General features: G+C 23.4%; 4 protein-coding genes across 4 annotated transcripts; 3 read left to right on the plus strand and 1 right to left on the minus strand.

Annotated features, from left to right (window-relative positions):
* Positions 1-2334: 2334 nt before the first annotated feature.
* Positions 2335-5161, plus strand: PVVCY_1004630 (CIR protein PIR protein; the record flags this gene model as incomplete). The annotated part of the gene is made up of 3 exons (XM_037634495.1): positions 2335-2352; positions 2482-4803; positions 4886-5161. The coding sequence occupies 3 exons, from the start codon at positions 2335-2337 to the stop codon at positions 5159-5161; spliced, it is 2616 nt and encodes an 871-aa protein (XP_037490588.1).
* Positions 5162-7884: 2723 nt separating this feature from the next.
* PVVCY_1004640 (fam-a protein) lies at positions 7885-9553 on the minus strand (the record flags this gene model as incomplete). The annotated part of the gene is made up of 6 exons (XM_037634496.1): positions 7885-7959; positions 8116-8346; positions 8437-8540; positions 8710-8779; positions 8874-9111; positions 9255-9553. 6 exons carry the CDS (start codon positions 9551-9553, stop codon positions 7885-7887), a joined length of 1017 nt encoding a protein of 338 aa, XP_037490589.1.
* Positions 9554-13390: 3837 nt separating this feature from the next.
* Positions 13391-15763, plus strand: PVVCY_1004650 (CIR protein PIR protein; the record flags this gene model as incomplete). The annotated part of the gene is made up of 3 exons (XM_037634497.1): positions 13391-13411; positions 13521-15407; positions 15491-15763. 3 exons carry the CDS (start codon positions 13391-13393, stop codon positions 15761-15763), a joined length of 2181 nt encoding a protein of 726 aa, XP_037490590.1.
* Positions 15764-18176: 2413 nt separating this feature from the next.
* PVVCY_1004660 (PIR protein CIR protein) lies at positions 18177-20085 on the plus strand (the record flags this gene model as incomplete). Its single annotated transcript, XM_037634498.1, has 3 exons — positions 18177-18194; positions 18325-19911; positions 19999-20085. 3 exons carry the CDS (start codon positions 18177-18179, stop codon positions 20083-20085), a joined length of 1692 nt encoding a protein of 563 aa, XP_037490591.1.
* Between the last annotated feature and the right edge of the window lie 206 nt (positions 20086-20291).

The raw sequence follows: 20291 nt of genomic DNA on the forward strand, positions 1-20291 counted from the left end.
AATAAACATATTATTTGTGCCACTATCATTTTGATTTAAGTTGCAGTATTTCAACCAAATTATATAGTAATCTTATATATGAAGCTCATTATATAATCAGGTTCATTTGGAACATTTATCTACATTATAATATGCCTTCAGGTTAATATACATATGTTTAATATTAGTTAAACATAATACTAGTATATAATAGGTAATCATAAAATATGGATTCATTAAATATCGATCGAGATTCGACAATACAACATATCTATAAAAGATGTTTTATGTATATAACATTTTTAATAACACAATAAAAATTAAACTATATATAGAATATTTTAAGTTTTAATTGTAGTTACTGTTCTCTTTTTGTATTTCTTTATATTTGTATTCAAATTAATTAGTATGAATATTAGTTGCTTTATAAGCTTTAATTTATTTATCATAAAGTCATAATAATAGGTTAATCATTATTAATTTTTAAATTTTATAGTTTTGAGGTATATATATATTATATTTAGAATAGTTAAAAAATAAAATATAAAATATTAATAAAATTTGATATATATTTTGTTCTAATCATTTTTATAATAATTAAAAAAAATTAAGTATATATGGTTAGGGTTATTATTATATGGCTATACCTATGCATATAAAATAGTAAAATATTCTAACAATAACTAATATTGAAATATTATTTTATTGTAAAAAATTTATATAATTAAATATTAATTTTATCGAAAAAGCACATAATAATTAATTTTATTTAAACAATAATATTTATACTAGGCTATTATATATGCACAAACTTATAAAATTATATTTTAAATATAATGCTATTACGAAATAATATATGCCATAAAATGTTGCACTTTAAAACAATGAAGCAAGGAAAATTAGTAATTGGTTTAAAGTATTTCTATTGAGTGCATTAATTATTTCGTTGTAGTGTACAGTGGTATATTAGTAGCAATAATAGTAACAATAATAGATTAGTATGGTACTAAATATGAACAATATATTATGTTTATTTGATGCACTATATGGGTATAAATTAGTTAAATATGCTCTTAACGGTATGATAAGATTATAATTGTATGCATAATAAATCAAATAAAATACTACATTTTGTTGCTAAGTATATTTTATTATGGTGCTATGACATTAAAGTTATTAATCAATATAATAATAATTCCATAATGCTCGTTAAAAATATAGCTATTTCATTATATAAATAAATAACGTTTTATTATAAAATATATAACACATAATATATGTTTAGATTATAAGTATAAATGTGTACTTAAAATGGTAGCTCATATTATATTGATTCTCAAATTAATTAATTGTTCTAACCAAAGTATTTATAGAATTTTTAAATAAAAATTAATATATTAAATTATATTTATTTTCTTTATTGTTTAAAATACATTTATTATCATTTATATATTAAATAGATAATAAGAATGAAAAGAATAATATACATTTTATATATAATAACTATTACCCCCAAACTAATTTATATTCATATTCATTTTAATTGTAATAGCTCAATTACCCTAATTTGTAGATTATACTTTTTTAATTTTAAAAATTAGATACTATATACACTCAAAACTATTCATTAATTATGTTATATATATAAAGAAATGTTAGTACATAAGCAAAGTTATTACATATTCTAAAGTGAATTATTAATTAAGATAATTAAACGTATTATATTTATTTATTTAGAAAAAAGAATAATATTAAATTTAAACACAAATAATGTTTTATATTTGTTAGAAATTATATAAAAAAGTGTAATGTTTCACGTTGAACAATAGCATATATCAATACATTGTATTCAAATAATGAGATACAAATATATTTTTAACAATTATAGTAATAGCACATTTTTAATTCTTTATATATTTATAATAATATAGAATTGGTTATGTTTTTACTATAAATCAAGAAAATGCATAGTTATCTAATGTAAGAACGTATAATAATTAGAAAATGTGTTTTATTTAAACTTATTAAAATGTTACACAAAATAATACAATGAAGCTATTCCAAATATTATTAAGAATAGCGATATTCGCATATGATAAAAATGTTTCGAACAAATCACAAAATAAGGATACTTATCTAAATTGTAGTAAAAGTGAATATATGTTTTATTTTATTATATTGTTGTATATTAATTTTAAATTAATATTATTATCGAGAAAGATGCTAAAGTGCGTTTAAGTTTGATAATTTTATATAAAGGAATCGATCCATTGTTTAACCTATTTTGTTGCAGTGTATATATTTTATATAAAAACAATATGATACCAATCTACAGATTAAAGAAAATCCATTACAATGGACCCTAAAAAAATGGTAAATAACTTTATTTTAAAATAAAACATATCTATCCTTAATTTTATTATGTTTAATTTATATTTAAATAATATTAAATTTATTTGAATAAAATTTGAATTAATTTATATTTTTATAATTATTTCTTAGTGTGAGTTATTTCGTGAAGCTGATAGTTATTTTAATGGTAAAGATGTCGATACGACGAAAATTAGCGAACACAAAACCATCAAAGGATATTGTAATAATGGTGGTTGTAAAACAAATGAAGATGGTATTAATGCTGTGGCCAAATATATAATTATAAAATTCAAAAGTTCAATAAAAAAGGATGATGAGTATAATCATTATGATGAATATTTATTGATGTGGATAAGTGATAAATTGCTTAAGATACACAAAAAAGGAAAAGGCAAAAATATTGGAAAAGGCCGTATGGATGCTTTTACTTTAAAGCAGGCTTATGGAGAGTATTTAGAGAAACATAAAAAAGGATTGGATTATTGGGGTCTTTTAGATATGAATCAGGGTTTGAAAGAAGCTAATCTTAAGTATATGAGCGAATTTTATAAATTACTTAATATAATATGTAAAATGATTACAGATTATAATAACGGTTCCAGAAAGAAAATTCCTAAATATTCTACCGATTGCGGTCGTCAATATAAAACCCTTTATATTAACATTTCTGAATGCAAATCATATCTTGATTTATTGAATAAATTAAAAGGTGTATATGATGATTTTAGTTCTAATATTAAGAAAAATCGTTCAAACAATAAATTAGCAACTAATCTTAAAAAACTTACACCAGAAGATGGAGACGAGTTGGAAGCGGTGCGTGGTTTTAAATCATATGACTTCAATCGTCCAAAATGTAAATTCCCCATAAAAAAAAAAACTACACCCCCCAAAGCTTCAAAACTTAATCCAGGACCAGCATTGAATACAAAGATTCAAAGAGAATCACCTGGCTCTCAAGGTGTATCAAATTCTACAGGAGGTCAATTATCAAATCAAGGGGATACATCAAAAAATTCAGATAGTGACCAACATAAAACAACAAATGAAACAGGAAAACAAGGTGGTGGAATAGTACATAAACCAGAGCAATCACCAGATGGCCAACAACAAAATTTAGAGTCTAAACAAGGAAATTCAAGTAGTGGACCAGAAATTTCAGATGATTTGAAAGATATTGACCAAAAACCTCCTACAAATGAACTAGAAAAACAACCATTAGTATCAGAGACAAAAGAACCATCGCCACCGGAAACATCACAGAAAACACAACTACAAACACAATCAGATCCTGTACAACCAGAATCACAAAACGTTCACGAATCAAAAACACCTCAAAAAGAAGGGTCAAGTCATCCAAATGGGCAAGGCGTTTCTAAAAATGATCCAAAGGTTTCAGGCAGTGAAAACGGAAATCCGGATGATGAAGGCCATGAACCAGGAGCTCCAAGTGATGGAACAGGTGATCCCCCATCAGGAAACCATGTACCAAGTCAAGGCGGCAAACAAGATATAACAAATCCACTAGATAAAATAGGAACACCAACAGCAGGAGGATCTATTGATTTGAAGTCATCATTTTTTGAATTAATATTAAAAGGAAACGAATATTATAATAAAGCTTCCGATTTTATTGATCAAAATCAGCAAAAGTTCAAAGATGCTGGGAAGAAAATCAGTGGTGCATATAATAGCGCCGTAGATATTTTAAAAAGTGCTTACAATGCATCTAGCATTTATTTTAATGACATGATTAATAGCATAACTAACCAAATTAATCAATATGACACTCCTAAATCAAGAAAATCAGGGGATAAATTACCACAAAGTAATGATAATTCACAAAAAAGTGAAGATCCATCACAAATTCCACCAAAAGAACAGACACAAATTACATCGCCAGATCCATCACAAGATCCATCATCAAAATCCACACCAATCTCATCACAACCAAACCAATTACCTCCACAAACACAAGATGGTCAAAGCAAAGATAATCGTTTACAAGAGTCACCTCCTACACAAAATATTGATTCACCAAATAGTAAACAAGTAAATCCTTCTGATTCAGGTGATAATCAATCTGAATCAGGCGGGACAGGGGATAACCCACCCACACCTAATGGCTCACCAACGCCTCAAAAACATACATCTCAAACTCCATCAGGAACGCCACACATTTCATCACCGTCGCCAGATCCTAAGGAACAAACTACCCCATTTCAATCGTCTCAGGGCACGTCTGGAAACCAAAATTCTGATCGAACCAATCAAGAAGGACCTAAAAAACCAGTGACAAGTCCAGTGGTTAAGAAAGAAAATATAGGAACCGAATTAAAAGGAAATGTAATAACAGAAATAGGTGGTGAATATGTATTAAAAAAATACAAAAAAATTGGATTGTCAATTATAGTTATTCTAATACCAATTACTTTAACTATTCTGCACAAGGTAAATAAAAGAAAATTATGATGTGTACTATTTTTAAAGTATTTCCTCATAAAACATTATATTTTTTCATAATTTATGTTAGTATTTGTCATCTGGATGGAGAAAAGAATTAAAGAAAAAAACAAACATGAAAAAGGTTATAAATTCAATTGGAGGAAAAAAACAAATACAAATAATTATAAAATCATCTAATCAAAAAAAGAATACTAAAAAATCTATAAATTCCGTTTATGGGGAAAAATCTCCATCATTAAATATATACAAGATTATGCAGGCTGATCCTGTACCATTTATTAATTTATTTTTTTTGCTGATTTTTTTTGTTTATAAAAGAAAGCGCGATTTCATAGAATTATAAATTTAATTAAATTATATTTAAAATCGAATTAAAAAATTCTAAATAGTAAATTTGTCTATTAATATAATTAATTTTTATAAAAGGGATCCAGGTTAAGGCTCCATTTCATATTTTATAATAAAACATAAAATAAATTTTCTATATGATGGAATTCTCTATTATAACAGGGTTATAATATTCCGTTTTCAATTATTATTTATAAAAGTTAAAATATTTTATTGTTTAAATAAAAAAGACGTATTAACATTTGTTAAAGAATATGATGAAAAAAAAAATAATACCATTAAATATATTTCTTTTTTCTATTTGGAATAAATGAATTTGTATCCTTTTCAATAAATTGGTTATATATGTATTATTTTTTGTGATTTGATATTGGAATTTGATTTTGTTTGAATTAAATTTGAAAACATGAATGTTTTGTACCATTTTAATAGAAATAATAAACATGATGTTGTATATTCTGAGATATATTTATAAATAAAATTATTACATACCAGTCGGTGAAAAAAAAAAATTTGCAAAAAAACGGTAAATAAAATATAATAAATTAAAAACCATTTAAATATAAATAACAACGACGATTTTTTTATGTTTTCATTATATGTTTGTATTTATTCATATAAAAAAAATATATGTATCTAATATTTTATTATTTAATTGATGCTTATTAATTTGTTCGTATGTAAACAATAATAGAAAAATATAAGTTTATAAATATACAACTTACAACCGTATCATTAAATATACCAATCTATTATAAATTATATTAAAAAACAGTTTGTATAACAAATTTCAAAAAAATATTTTTTATAGAAAAATTATTATATACATATATTTTTTTACAATTAAAAATGTTGTATTTTTTAGAGAAGAATTAATATTTATTTGAAAAAAGAAATAATATAATATTTATATCCATAAATGGTTTTAATGAATATGACGAAGGTTATTACAACAGTTACATTAATTAATTCTATAGAAAACGAAAAAAATTAATAAATGTCATAGTTTTTTATAAATATATTTTAGAACAAAAAATTAATAAATATGAAGTTATCATCATTATATAAAACTACATATATTATTTTGTTTATTTGATAAATAATTTTAAAAATGAAAGTCAATATTTTAAATTTTGTTTTGTTTTCAATTATTATTTGTTCTTTTGAATATGCCAAAAAAGTAAGTTACATAATATTTTATTATAGTTTCCGTATCTATTTGTTTTACATTAACCTTATATTATTGTTTCATATATTGGCAAAAAGCTTATGCTAAGTTAACGATACAATTAAAACTAATTATATATATGTTAATGAATATTTCATTTGTTTGCAGGAATTATACTTTATAAACGAAAGAAACATATATCTTGAAAGGAATATAATAAATTTTAAAAATAATAGGATATTAGCAGATGCAGGCAGCCAATTCGATTTAAATAATTTTTATGAATCAACCTTGAGTCTTGCAAATAAATTTAATGACTACAATGATGATGACGAAGATATAATATATCTTCGAAATATTATAGATTCACATGTAAAGAAGTATAAAGAAAGTAATACAACACCCAATTTAAATAATTTAGATGGGAAAACGAAAAAATTAATTCATAAAATTCAAAAAGAATTAAATGAAGCAAAAAAAGAGCTCGATAATGAAAGGGATGGCGAATTATCAATACAGCCAATACAAGATAAAAGAGTAATAAAAAAAAGTGAAAATATTTTTGAGATTGATGAAGATAAAATTAACGATAAATATAATAAAATTACATTAAGTAATTGTTATAAGAAATTAAAAAAAATTTCAAAGTCTAAAAAATCAAAAAAAAATATAATTATAAAGATGATGTTGTTGAGTGCAACACTTTTTGTGATAATAGCATTAGGAATGATGAACCAGATAATCTTACTTGGACTTTTTTCGTCTTTCATACTTATTATTATCGGAGAGGATGATCGGCTTCATGAATTACAAAGAATATTAAAAAACAATCGTTATTGTACTTGATTAAATGGTTAAAAATAATATATTTAATATTTTATCCCATGTAAGATTACATTTTGCACTTTATAGAATAATGAAATTTGATTTAATTGTTTGTTTTGTTATTATATATTTTTTAATTTAATATACAATCACGTTGTATAATTAATTTATCTTTGTTTATTGTTTGTTAAAAACTCATTTATCTTATTTCGATCTATATACTACATATTAATGGATCTGGAATTTACTCATTTTTAGTTAATACTTATAATTATTTTAAAAAACTTAATTTAAATGTATTTATTAATAAAATTATAAGCTATATTGGGGGATAGGGTTTAGATTTATTAATTTGTTTACGATTTTATAATATTTATTTGTCTATAAATGCTGATCAAATATATTTACAATTCTTATATGTTTAATCTCGAGATGGTGTCTATGTTTGTAAAAAAATGAGCAGTAAGCATTAAATGAAAGGAATACCATAAATAAAAAATCTTCATAAATAATAACAGTTATATTTGTAGCATCGACAAAATGAATCCATGCAGATGCATCCTAATATTAAAAGACAAACAAATAACATACAAAAAAAAGCATTCTTAAAACAAAAAAAAACCTTATTATGGTAATTTAAAGCAACATTATGTATGGAAATAAATCGTTTTATTAAATAAATTTTCTAATATTACAGTTCTGAAAAATCAATATGAAATATAAATTTATATACGAATATGATAGCACTTATAACATGATCCACAAAAGCAATTGGGTTTAATCAAAGAGTGTCCATCAATCTAAGAAGAAAAACATAAATTGGTAAATATATAAAATGTTTAAATTTTTTGCAAATTATAATATATATTATAAATATGCACATTTATTTAAAACAATATTTTTTTAACAATTGTTTAAATAAGTTATTATGTTATTAAAATTTGTATATCGCTTACAGATCCGATATAGGTGACATTAGCCATGCCTTTGTAATCTTGAATGTAATATCCAGCTAGGTTAACAAACGTTTTTTTTAATTTTCCTTTTCTAATATCTTTTTCAGAATTAATGTCAGTTTTGAATGAATTTGCTTTTTTTACGATTGTGTTTTCGTATTTTTTTTTGGAAGGGTTGTGATCATTTATATCTGCTGATACATAGGCAATTATAGTTGTAATTTCTGATATCTACAAAATTAATAAAAATATATTGGATGAACTATTGTGAATAATATGAAGAATATGGTTTTTTGGGGGACGAAAAAAAAATTTCCTTACTTGAACCTTTGTAGCTAAAGCATAAAAGTATTTCTGAGGGGATCCACATTTTTTTTTGTAACGTTGTTGTATTATTACTAAATTTGGGTTGTACACACGAGCAACTTTTAAAAAAATAATAATTTTGCATTATGTAAATTAAAATATTATGAATTTGAAGATATGGAAAACAATAAATAATATCATATAACAATGGGAGCAATAAATCATGAAATGCTGAATAAATAGTAACAATAATATGTTAAGTTGAATAATTATTTATGTTTTGTATACTTTTAACATCGCCATTATTGAAAGGACTGGGATGATTGGGATCCCATATCTCGTTTATTGTATCATTATACTAATGGAAACATAGAGAAATATATGTATAAAATTATAATCATTTTTTAATTTTGATTGAGTTTATAAAATTAATATTGTTCTTTTGTAGATACCTTATCGGGATCATAAAGTATATAATTAATTCTTTCAATATTTGTATAGTTTTTAAGTTTTTTTTTATATAAATTCACATCAGGATTATTGTAATTTGTATATGTTTTATAACCATTCATGCGTGAAGCATGAGATTCTAAATGTTTTACAGCTTCGTTCATAACTTCTTCCGCTTCTTTAGTTTCTTCTGGGTTGGTACATAATAGGTGCTTGTTTTTTTCATATATTTCTTCTGAACTATCATTGATAAAAATGGACATATTTTTAATGTTTACAAAAATAAATTTATTGTATTTATATTATAACATTGTTGTACAAATGGATATTTAATATGGTCATAATGAAATATGTAATATGCATATATTGTTGCATTTTCTTACGTAAAATAATGACGGTTTGATTTGGGTGTTGTAGATTTATTGGGAACTTTTCGGGGAACTTTTTGGGGAACTCTTGGGGGAACTTTTTGGGGAACATTTTGGGGAACTTTTTGGGGAACTTTTTGGGGAACTTTTTGGGGAACTTTTTGGGGAACTTTTTGGGGAACTCTTGGGGGAACTTTTTGGGGAACATTTTGGGGAACTTTTTTTGGAGCAGGATCAGATGCAATGGTTTCATTATTTCCATATGCAAAAATGCTTAAAATAAATAAAGCGGTTTGAATATAAAATTTATTCATTTTGAACTTTAAAAAGAAAATATTAGAATTTATATTAGTATTTTTTTTAATTAAAAATTAATAGCTCGAAAAATACCATAAATATAATTAAAATTAAAGCAAATAATTTTCTCCAATAAAGCATAAAAAACAAATATTTATTTTAAAAAAATACAAATTATTATTTAAATAGCAAATTTTATTATTTTATCAGATTTATAACTTTAATATATTTTTTATTTAAATAATTTAATCATAAAACGGCGTCAATAGAAGAAGATTTCATAAATAATGAATATCAAAAATTTTATGATTTATAATTTCATTAATATTATAATATTTAAAATAAATAATTTTGATTATATTATATAAACGATATTTTTAATATATAACATTATGAATACGTAAGTTTTATATTTTTATAATTGATTAAACTCAATTTAAAATTTATAAAACGTCTTATTGCATGTGGAATCACATATAAATATTTTATTTATATGTAATAGAAAAAAACTGTCGTTTTTACATATAGAAAATCAATAATTATAAATAAAAATATAAAAGCAAGAAAATAATATAAAATACATATATGCTTTATTAATAATTATATTAAATCGTTGTTTTGACATTTTTTTCTATTTGTTTTACAAAATTTCATCGAGAATACATCGTTTTTAATACAAAGGATGTCTATTATATTTTTAAATATAAAAATAATTTAATTTAATTTGAGGAATGCAGCTAATTTTATGCTACTAATATTATTATAATAACAGTATTTTTTACTTCATCATAATAATAGTATGATAAAATATATATGATGATAAATCGCGTTTTCTGTATTTTTTTTATGCTTTTAATACAAATTTTACTAAATACCATTTTTCTATCAAAATTGCTAATTTTATAAAAATTATTTATTGGTGGTAATATTGATATCCATATTTTTTTTATAAATTAACACAAATTATAAATTGCTTTTAATAGCGAAACAAAGTATATATAAAATTAAAAAATACAAATAAATAAAATATAAAAATAAAATAATGAAATATAAGTTGTAAAATCAAGAAATATATATATATACATACATAAAATTAATTAATTTTTTTATTTTAATTTTCTCGATATCGAGGTGCTCAAGTATTATGGGTCAAGGTTATGCATAATGGGTTATTGTTTCGTTCACTGTATCTGCGTTTTGAGTTAGGATTCGGAGTATATTATAATATAATTTTTTATAGTTTGATAATATTTTGTGTCTGTAAATATTGAAAAAATATATTTACCATTCCCGTATGTTTAATCTTGAAATGATGTCTAAATATGCACTCCCAAAGGGATATAGCCATTAATATGAAAGGGGTCGAATAATGTATTTTCCGCGTGTTATAATACTTTCATCGAATTCGTTTGTATATATTAAACGTGGCAATATTGTAACTTCACATTTTATAATTTATTTCTAATTTTGTCTAACTATATATAAGAACCCTTATTATATATTATATAAGGCGTGTTAACCCATAGCTATGTTGAACCATGAGTAACACAGTATGTTTCTTTATTTGTATCACTATTATTTTGATTTAAATTATATTATACCAAATAAACTGTAATAATAAAACTCATTTGGAACATTTATCTGCATTATAATATACTTTCAGGTTAATTGGTATATGTTTAATATTATTTAAACATAATACTAATATATAATAGGTAATCATAAAATATAGATTCATTAAATATCGATCGAGATTCGACAATGCAACATTATCTATAAAAGGCATTTTATGCATCTAACATTTTTAATAATACAATAAAATTATATTATAGATATATGTATAATATTTTATTAAATTTTAACAATATATAATATTTTCGCTTTATCTTATTACTTTACATTTTATTAAAATTAATTAGTATTAATAAAATTTTATTTATACAATTTAATTTATTTACTACACGGCATAATAACATATTAGTAACTATTAATTTTTTAATTTTATAGTTTTGAGGTGTAAATATATTATATTTAAAATAGTTAAAAAATAAAATATAAAATATTAATAAAATTTGATATATATTTTGTTCTAATAATTTTTATGATAATTAAAAAAATTAGGTTATAGAAATAGGGTTATTATTATATGCTTATACATATAAGATAGTAAATATTCTACAAATAATATTGAAATATTATTTTTTATTGTAAAAAATTCATATAATTAAATATTAATTTTATCGAAAAAGCACATAATAATTAATTTTATTTGAACAATAATATTTATACTAGGCAATTATATATGCACAAACTTATAAATTTATATTTTAAATATAGTGCTATTACGAAATAAGATATGCCATAAAATGTTGCAATTTAAAACAATGAAGCAAGGAAAATTAGTAATTGGTTTAAAGTATTTCTCTTGAGTGCATTAATTATTTCGTTGTAGTGTACAGCGGTATATTAGTAGCAATAATAGTAACAATAATGGATTAGTATGCTACTAAATATGAACAATATATTATGTTTATTTGATGCACTATATGGGTATAAATTAGTTAAATATGCTCTTAAAGGTATGATAAGATTAAAATTGTATGCATAATAAATCAAATAAAACACTACATTTTGTTGCTAAGTATATTTTATCATGGTGCTATGACATTAAAGTTATCAATCAATATAATAATTCCATAATGCTCGTTAAAAATACAGCTATTTCGTTATATAAATAAATAAAGTTTTATTATAAAATATATAACACATAATATATGTTTAGATTATAAGTATAAATGTGTACTTAAAATGGTAGATCATATTATATTGATTCTCAAATTAATTAATTATTCTAACCAAAGTATTAATAGAATTTTAAAATTAAGTTATACGAAAACAATTATATTTATTTTCTTTATTGCTTAAAATACATTTATTAATCATTTATATATTAAATAGATAATAAGAATGAAAAGAATAATATACATTTTATATATAATAACTATTACCCCCAAACTAATTTATATTCGGGATTCATTTTAATTGTAATAGCTCAATCAATATATTTGTATATTATGTTTTTTTAATTTTAGAAATTAGATACTATATACATTCAAAACTATTCATTAATTATGTTATATATATAAAGAAATGCTAATGCATAAGCAAAGTTATTACATATTCTAAAGTGAATTATTAATTAAGATAATTAAACGTATTATATTTATTTAATTAGAAAAAAGAATATTATTAAATTTAAACACAAATTGTTTTTATATTTATTAGAAATTATATAAAAAAGTGTAATATTTCACGTTGAACAATAGCATATATCAATACATGCCATTCAAATAATGAGATACAAATACATTTTTAACAATTATAGTAATAACACATTTTTAATTCTTTATATATTTATAATAATATAAAATTGGTTATGTTTTTACTATAAATCAAGAAAATGCATAGTTCTATATGTAGAAGCGTATAATAATTCGAAAATGTGTTTTATTTAAACTTATTAAAATGTTACACAAAATAATACAATGAAGCTATTACAAATATTATTAAGAATAGCGATATTTCGCATATGATAAAAATGTTTCGAACAAATCACAAAATAAGGATACTTATCTAAATTGTAGTAAAAGTGAATATATGTTTTATTTTATTATATTGTTGTATATTAATTTTAAATTAATATTATTATTGAGAAAAATGCTAAAGCGCGTTTAACTATTTAAAATTTCACATATAAAGACAAATAATTGCATAAAATTTTGGGTGTAGTATATAAGTTTTATGTAAAAACAATATGATGCCAATTTACAGTTTAAAAACAAAATTCCATTACAATGAGCAAGAACAAACAATTGGTAAATAACCTTATTTTAAAATAAAACATATTTATCCTTAATTTTATTATGTTTAAATTATATTTGATAAATTTTGAATTAATTTATATTTTTATAAATATTTTCTTAGTGTAAGTTACTTCTCGAAGGTGATAATTATTTTAAAGATGAAAATGTCGATACGGAGGAAATTAAAAAAAACGCAAAAATCAAAGGATATTGTAGTAGCAATGGTTGTAAAACAAATGAAGCTCATATTAATGCTGTGTTCAAATATATAATTATGAATTTCAAAGAATCAATAAGAAGAGCCCAAAAGTATAATGATTATGATGAATATTTATTGATGTGGATAAGTGATAAATTGCTTAAGATACACAAAAAAGAAAAAGGCAAAAATATTGAAAGAGGCCGTATGGATGCTTTTACTTTAAATCAGGCTTATAAAGAATATTTAGAGAAACATAAAGGAATATTGGATTATTGGGTTCTTTTAGATGCGAATCAGGGTTTGAAAGAAGCTAACCTTAAGTATATGAGCGAATTTTATAAATTACTTAATATAATATGTAAAATGATTACAGATTATAATAACGGTACCAAAAATAAGAAAGTTCTTAAATATCCTGCCGATTGCAGTTTTCAATATAAAACCCTTTATATGAACATTTCGGAATGCAAATCATATCTTGATTTATTGAATAAATTAAAAGGTATATATGATGATTTTAGTTCTAATATTAAGAAAAATAATTCAAACAATGATTTAGCAACTAAACTTAAAAAACTTATACCAAAAGATGGAAAAGAGATGAAGGCGGTGAGAGGTTTTAAAACATATGACTTCAGTACTGAACAATGTAAATTCCCCATAAAAAAAAAAAAAATAGTCTCATCAAAAAAAGCGGAACCACCAGGACCCCAAGCATCAAGTCAAGGACCGGGCTCTGAAAATAAAGGGAATATGGAGGGAACTAAACAAAGCGGGCAAAAAAATGGAAGCGATATATCAGCAGGTACAGATGCTGGAACAGGAGATCCAGGTAGTGCATCAGGTGGGGGGCAAGATAGTAAAGTAGGAGATTCAGGCAGTGGAACAGAGGGTACAAGTGGTGATGCAAGAAATCCAAATAGTGAAAACGAAAAAAAGAATGGCGGAGCCAAAGAACCCGGCGATCCAAGTGGTGGGAAAGGTAGTCAAGTAAATGGAGATGATAGAGGAAATAGTGAACCAGGTGGCGCAGATACTGAAAAAAGTGGAGCAGAAAGTGGATCCGCTGATAAAGTTAGTGAAACAGGAGATCCCAGTAAGGGAAAAGGTGATTTAAAAGGTGGAACAGGTGATGTATCAGGTGGTGAACAAATTGATCAAGGAAGTTCAGATGGTGGAACAAAAGATACAAAGAGTGTACAAGGTGGTCAAATATCTAATGATAACCAAGGAGGTGCAAATACCAGTCAACAAGGTACAAGTGGTGGATCAGATCATGGTACAGGTAATCAAGGAGCTTCAAGCCATCAAGGAGGAGATACAGGTGATGATAAAGGAAGCCAAGAAGGATCAGACGGTGATAAAGGAAGTACAGATAATAATCCATTAAATGGAGGTGGTGAACAAGGTGGGCAAGATGATCAAAAAAGTCAAGATGGATCAAGAGATTCAGAATCTGGACCAGGTAGTGAACAAAATCCCACACCTAATGATCCATCACCCCCAAAAAAAGATTCACCTCAAACTCCAAAAGCTCCACAAACTTCACAAAATCCTAAGGAGCAAACTAACCCAGTTCAATCGTCTCAGGATCCATCTGGAAATAAAAATTCTGATAAAACCGATCAACAAGAAGCTCAAAAGCCAGTATCCAATCCAGTGACTAAACAAGAAAATCCAGGAACCGAATTAAAAGGAAATGGAATAACAGGAATAGATGATGGATATGTATTAAAAAAATACAAAAAAATTGTAATTTCAATTATAGTTATTCTAATACCCATTACTTTAACAATTCTGTACAAGGTAAATAAAAGAAAATTATGATGTGTACTATTTTTAAAATATTTCTTCATAAAACACTATATATTTTTCATAATTTATGTTAGTATTTGTCATTTGGGCGGAGAAAGGAATTGAAGAAAAAAACAAACATGAAAAAGGTTATAAATTCAATTGGAGGAAAAAAACAAATACAAATAATTATAAAATCATCTAGTCGAAAAAAACAGACTAAAAAATCTATAAATTCCGTTCATAGGAAAAAACCTTCATTATTAAATATATACAAGATTATGCAGGATGATCCTGTACCATTTATTAATTTATTTTTTTTATTAATTTTTTTTGTCTATAAAAGAAAACGAGACACCATAGAATGATAAATTTAATTAACTTATATTTAAAATCGAATTAAAAAATGTATAAAATTAAAGAATGCTAAATAGTAAATTTGTCTATTAATATAAAGAAGTATTATATATATATGATACAGATCAAGAGTTTGTTTCTTATTTTATAATAAAACATAAAATAAATTTTCTATATGATGAAATTCTCTATTATAACCGAGTTATAATATTTCTTTGTCTTTAATTATTATTTATAAAAGTCAAAATATTGTATTGTTTCAATATAAAAGGTGTATTTCCACCTGCTAAATTAATACGACAAAATAAAGCGTTACTTATTAAGCGTACTTCATTTTTTGGTTTCATATAATAATAAATTGGTATTTTTTTCAATATATTGGTTCTATATGGTTATTTTTCGATTTACTATTGTAATTTGATTATTTTTTTGGAATACCTTTGCCAATATTAATATTTTATACTATTTACCAGAAATAATAAACATGATGTTGTATATTCTGAGATATATTATATATTAATGAATTTGGAATTTACTTATTTTTAATTAATATTTATAATTGTTTTAAATAAACTTAAATTAAACACATTTTTTAATAAAATTATAAGCTGCATCGAGGGGTTAGGGTCAGGTATAGAACTGTGTTTTGAATTAGGATTCGTCGTATACTATAATTTAATTTTTTATAATTTGATAATATATTTTGTCTGGAACTATTTATTAAATATGCGTACCGTCCATATATGTTTAATCTCGAAATGAATCCCAAATATGCAACGAAAAAAGGAACATAGGTATTAATATGAAAGGGTCGCATAACAAATTCTCCATATGTTATAATACTTTCATCGCATTCGTTCGTATATATTAAATGCGGTAAAAATATATCTCCACATTTTATATTTATTGGGGATTTTTGGCTAACTATATATAAGAATCCTTATTATATAAGGGATACTAGCCCATATCTATATTGAATTATGAATAACACAATGTTTCTTTATTCGATGAAACATATTATTTGTGGCATTATTATTATGATTTAAATTATATTATACCAACTGAACTGTAATAATAAAACTATATATGTAGCAATATATTATAATTAGCCTTATTTTGAATATTCGTCTATATTACAACATATATTCAGATTAACATATGAGTTTTTAACATTAATTATACAAACTATCCAATATGCAATTAAAATATAGTGTTATTACGAAATAATATATACGTTCTAAAATGTTATATTTTAAAACAATGAAACAATGAAAATTAGTAATTGGTTTAAAGTAATTCTCCTGAGTGCATTAATTATCCCATTGTAGTATACAGTGGTATACCAATAACAATAATGGATTAGTATGTTACTAAATAAGAAAAATATATTATGTTTATTCGATACACTATATGGATATAAATTCATTATATATATTCTTAAAGGTATACTAAAATTAAAATAGTATGCATAAAACATCAAATGAAATATTATAACAATTATTTAAGCAAGCTTTAATGCGGCAATATTAGAATCAACAGAACCAAGCAATATAACATTAATTTTATTAATAATTTTAAAGTTTCCATTAAAAATGCAAATATTAAATAAATAAATTTATATTATAAAATATATAATATATAATATATAATATATGTTTAGGTTATAAGTGTAAATGTGTACTTAAAATGGTAATCCGTGTTATATTGGATCCTCAATTAATTCATTATTCCAACCAAAACATGAATACAATTTAAAAATTAATATATTAAATTATATTTATTTGCTTTAATGTTTAAAAAATATTTTTTAATTATTTATATGCTAAATAAATAATAAGGATTAAAAGAATAATATGGACTTTATATATACTAACTATGATCCTAAAACTAATTTATATTCATGATTCATTTTAATTGTAGTAGCTCAATTAATTTAATTTGTGTGTTACACTTTTTTAATTTTCCAAATTAGATAAGATGTGACTTGAAATTATTCATTATTATATTTATATATAAAGAAATGTTAGCACATAAGCAAAGTTATTACATATTATAGCGTATAATAATTAGAGAATGTGTTTTATTTAAAGATATTGAAATGTCAAACAAAATTATACAATGAAGCTATTCCAAATATTATTAAGAATAGCGATATTTCACATATGATAAAAATGTTTCAAAAAAATCGCAAAATAAGCATACTTACCTGAATTGCAACAAAAGTTAATATAAGTTTTATTTAAATATATTATTGTATATTATTTTAAACTATTATTATTAAGAAAAATGCTAATAGTGCGTTTAACTACTGGCAATTTCACATATAAAGACAAATAATTGCATAAATTTTTTGGTGTAGTATATAAGTTTTATGTAAAAATAATATGATGTCAATCTACAGTTAAAAAACAAAATTCCATTAAAATGGATCACAAACTAATGGTAAATAACCTTATTTTAAAATAAAACATATTTATCCTTAATTTTATTATGTTTAAATTATATTCAAATCATATTAAATTTTATTTGAATAAATTTTGAATTAATGTATATTTTTATAAATATTTCTTAGTGTAAATATCTTAATATAGCTGATAGTTATTTTAAAGCTAAAAATGCCGATACGACGAAAATTAACAAAGACTCAACCATCAAATATTATTGCTATAATGGTGTTTGTAAAACAAATGAAGATGGCATTAATGCTTTGATCGCATATATAATTATGAATTTCAAAAGTTCAATAAAAGATGAAGAGTATAATAAATATGATGAATATTTATTGATGTGGCTAAGTGATAAATTATTTGAGATACACAACAAAAGCGAAGACAAAGACAACGAAATTACTTTAAATCAGGCTTACGATACATATTTAAAGAATCATAAAGTAAAATTTAATTATTGGAATATTTTTTTTAGTAGAAATGATTTGAAAGAAGCTAATCTTAAGTATATGAGCAAATTTTATATATTACTTAATAAAATATGTAAAACAATTACATATTATGAAAAAAACCCTGACGAAATTGCGAACCTTATTACGAATTCTACCGAATGTTCTAATCAATATATATCCATTTATAATAATATTCCTAAATGCCAATCATATCTTTATTTATTGAATAAATTAAAAGGTATATATGATGATTTTAGAAATGATGCTATTATGAGAAATTATTCAAACAATGATTTAGAAACTAATCTTAAAAAATTTACAAAACCAGATGGAGGAGAGATGGACGGGAAGAAAGGTTTTATATCATATAAATTCAGTGATTCAAAATGCAAATCCCTGGATAAAAAAATTACAATGTCAAAACCAACGGACCCACCAGGATTACCATCTTCTTCGGAAGAAATACAACCGCCACAACCTTTAAAGCAACTAAAAGATAACCAACGTGAAACATCACAGCCATATCTATCAAAACAAGAATTAAAAAATGACCAAACAATCTCAGATATACCACCAGAAGGTGTATCAGGTAGTGAACAAGATAATTCAGATAGTGCTCCAGTAGGAAAAGAAAATCAAAGTACGCCAAGGGAACCTTTTAATACTGGATCATTCATTTTTAGGAACTCATTAAAAGGCATAGACCAATTAAATAATGGTTTAAAATTTTATGAGAAAAAAAAAGAGCAACTTACAAACGCCAAGGATACTATTAAGAATTTGTATAATACATCTGTATCTAATGTAAAAAAATTTTTCGAAAAATTTAGTGATTTTTTTAATGACATTATTGATAATGTAAGTAAAGATTATAAAAAAGTAGAAAACCCTCCTGATTCAGGTGATAATCAATCTGGATCAGACGGGACAGGGGATACCCCACCCACACCTAATGGTCCATCATCTCCCAAAAAAAATTCAGAACAAACTTCATCAGAAAATTCACCAAGTTCTACAGAAGAAAAAAAAACAACTCAATCGTCTCAGGACACGTCTGAAAACCAAGATTCTGATCAAAACAATCAAGGATCTGAAAAACCGGGGGAAGATCAAGTGATTATACCACCAAATACTGGAGGTGGAATAAAAGGAAATGGAACAATAGGAATAGGTGATATATTTATATTCAAAGAATTCAAAAAAATTGGAATTCCAATTATAGTTATTATAATATCCATTACTTTAGCTATTATGTACAAGGTAAATAAAAGAAAATTATGAAATGTACGATTTTTAAAATATTTCCTCACTGTAAAATATTATTCATTTTTTATAATTTTATGTTAGTTTTTGGTATTTGAACGTAGAAAGAAATTAAAAAGAAAAAAAATGAAAAAAGTTACAAATTTGTTTGGTGTAAATAAAACGACATGAACAGTTATAAACTTAAGTGATAGAAGAAAGAAGATGCAAATAATTATAAAATCATATAGTCGAAAAAAACAGACTAAAAAATTTATAAATTCCGTCTATGGGGAAAAAGTCCATTATTAAATATATACAAACTTATACAGGCAGATCCTATGCCATTTATTAATTTATTTTTTTTGTTAATTTTTTTGTCTATAAAAAGAAAATCC

This window comes from Plasmodium vinckei, assembly GCF_900681995.1.
Source record: "Plasmodium vinckei vinckei genome assembly, chromosome: PVVCY_10".
Lineage (NCBI taxonomy): Eukaryota > Apicomplexa > Aconoidasida > Haemosporida > Plasmodiidae > Plasmodium > Plasmodium vinckei.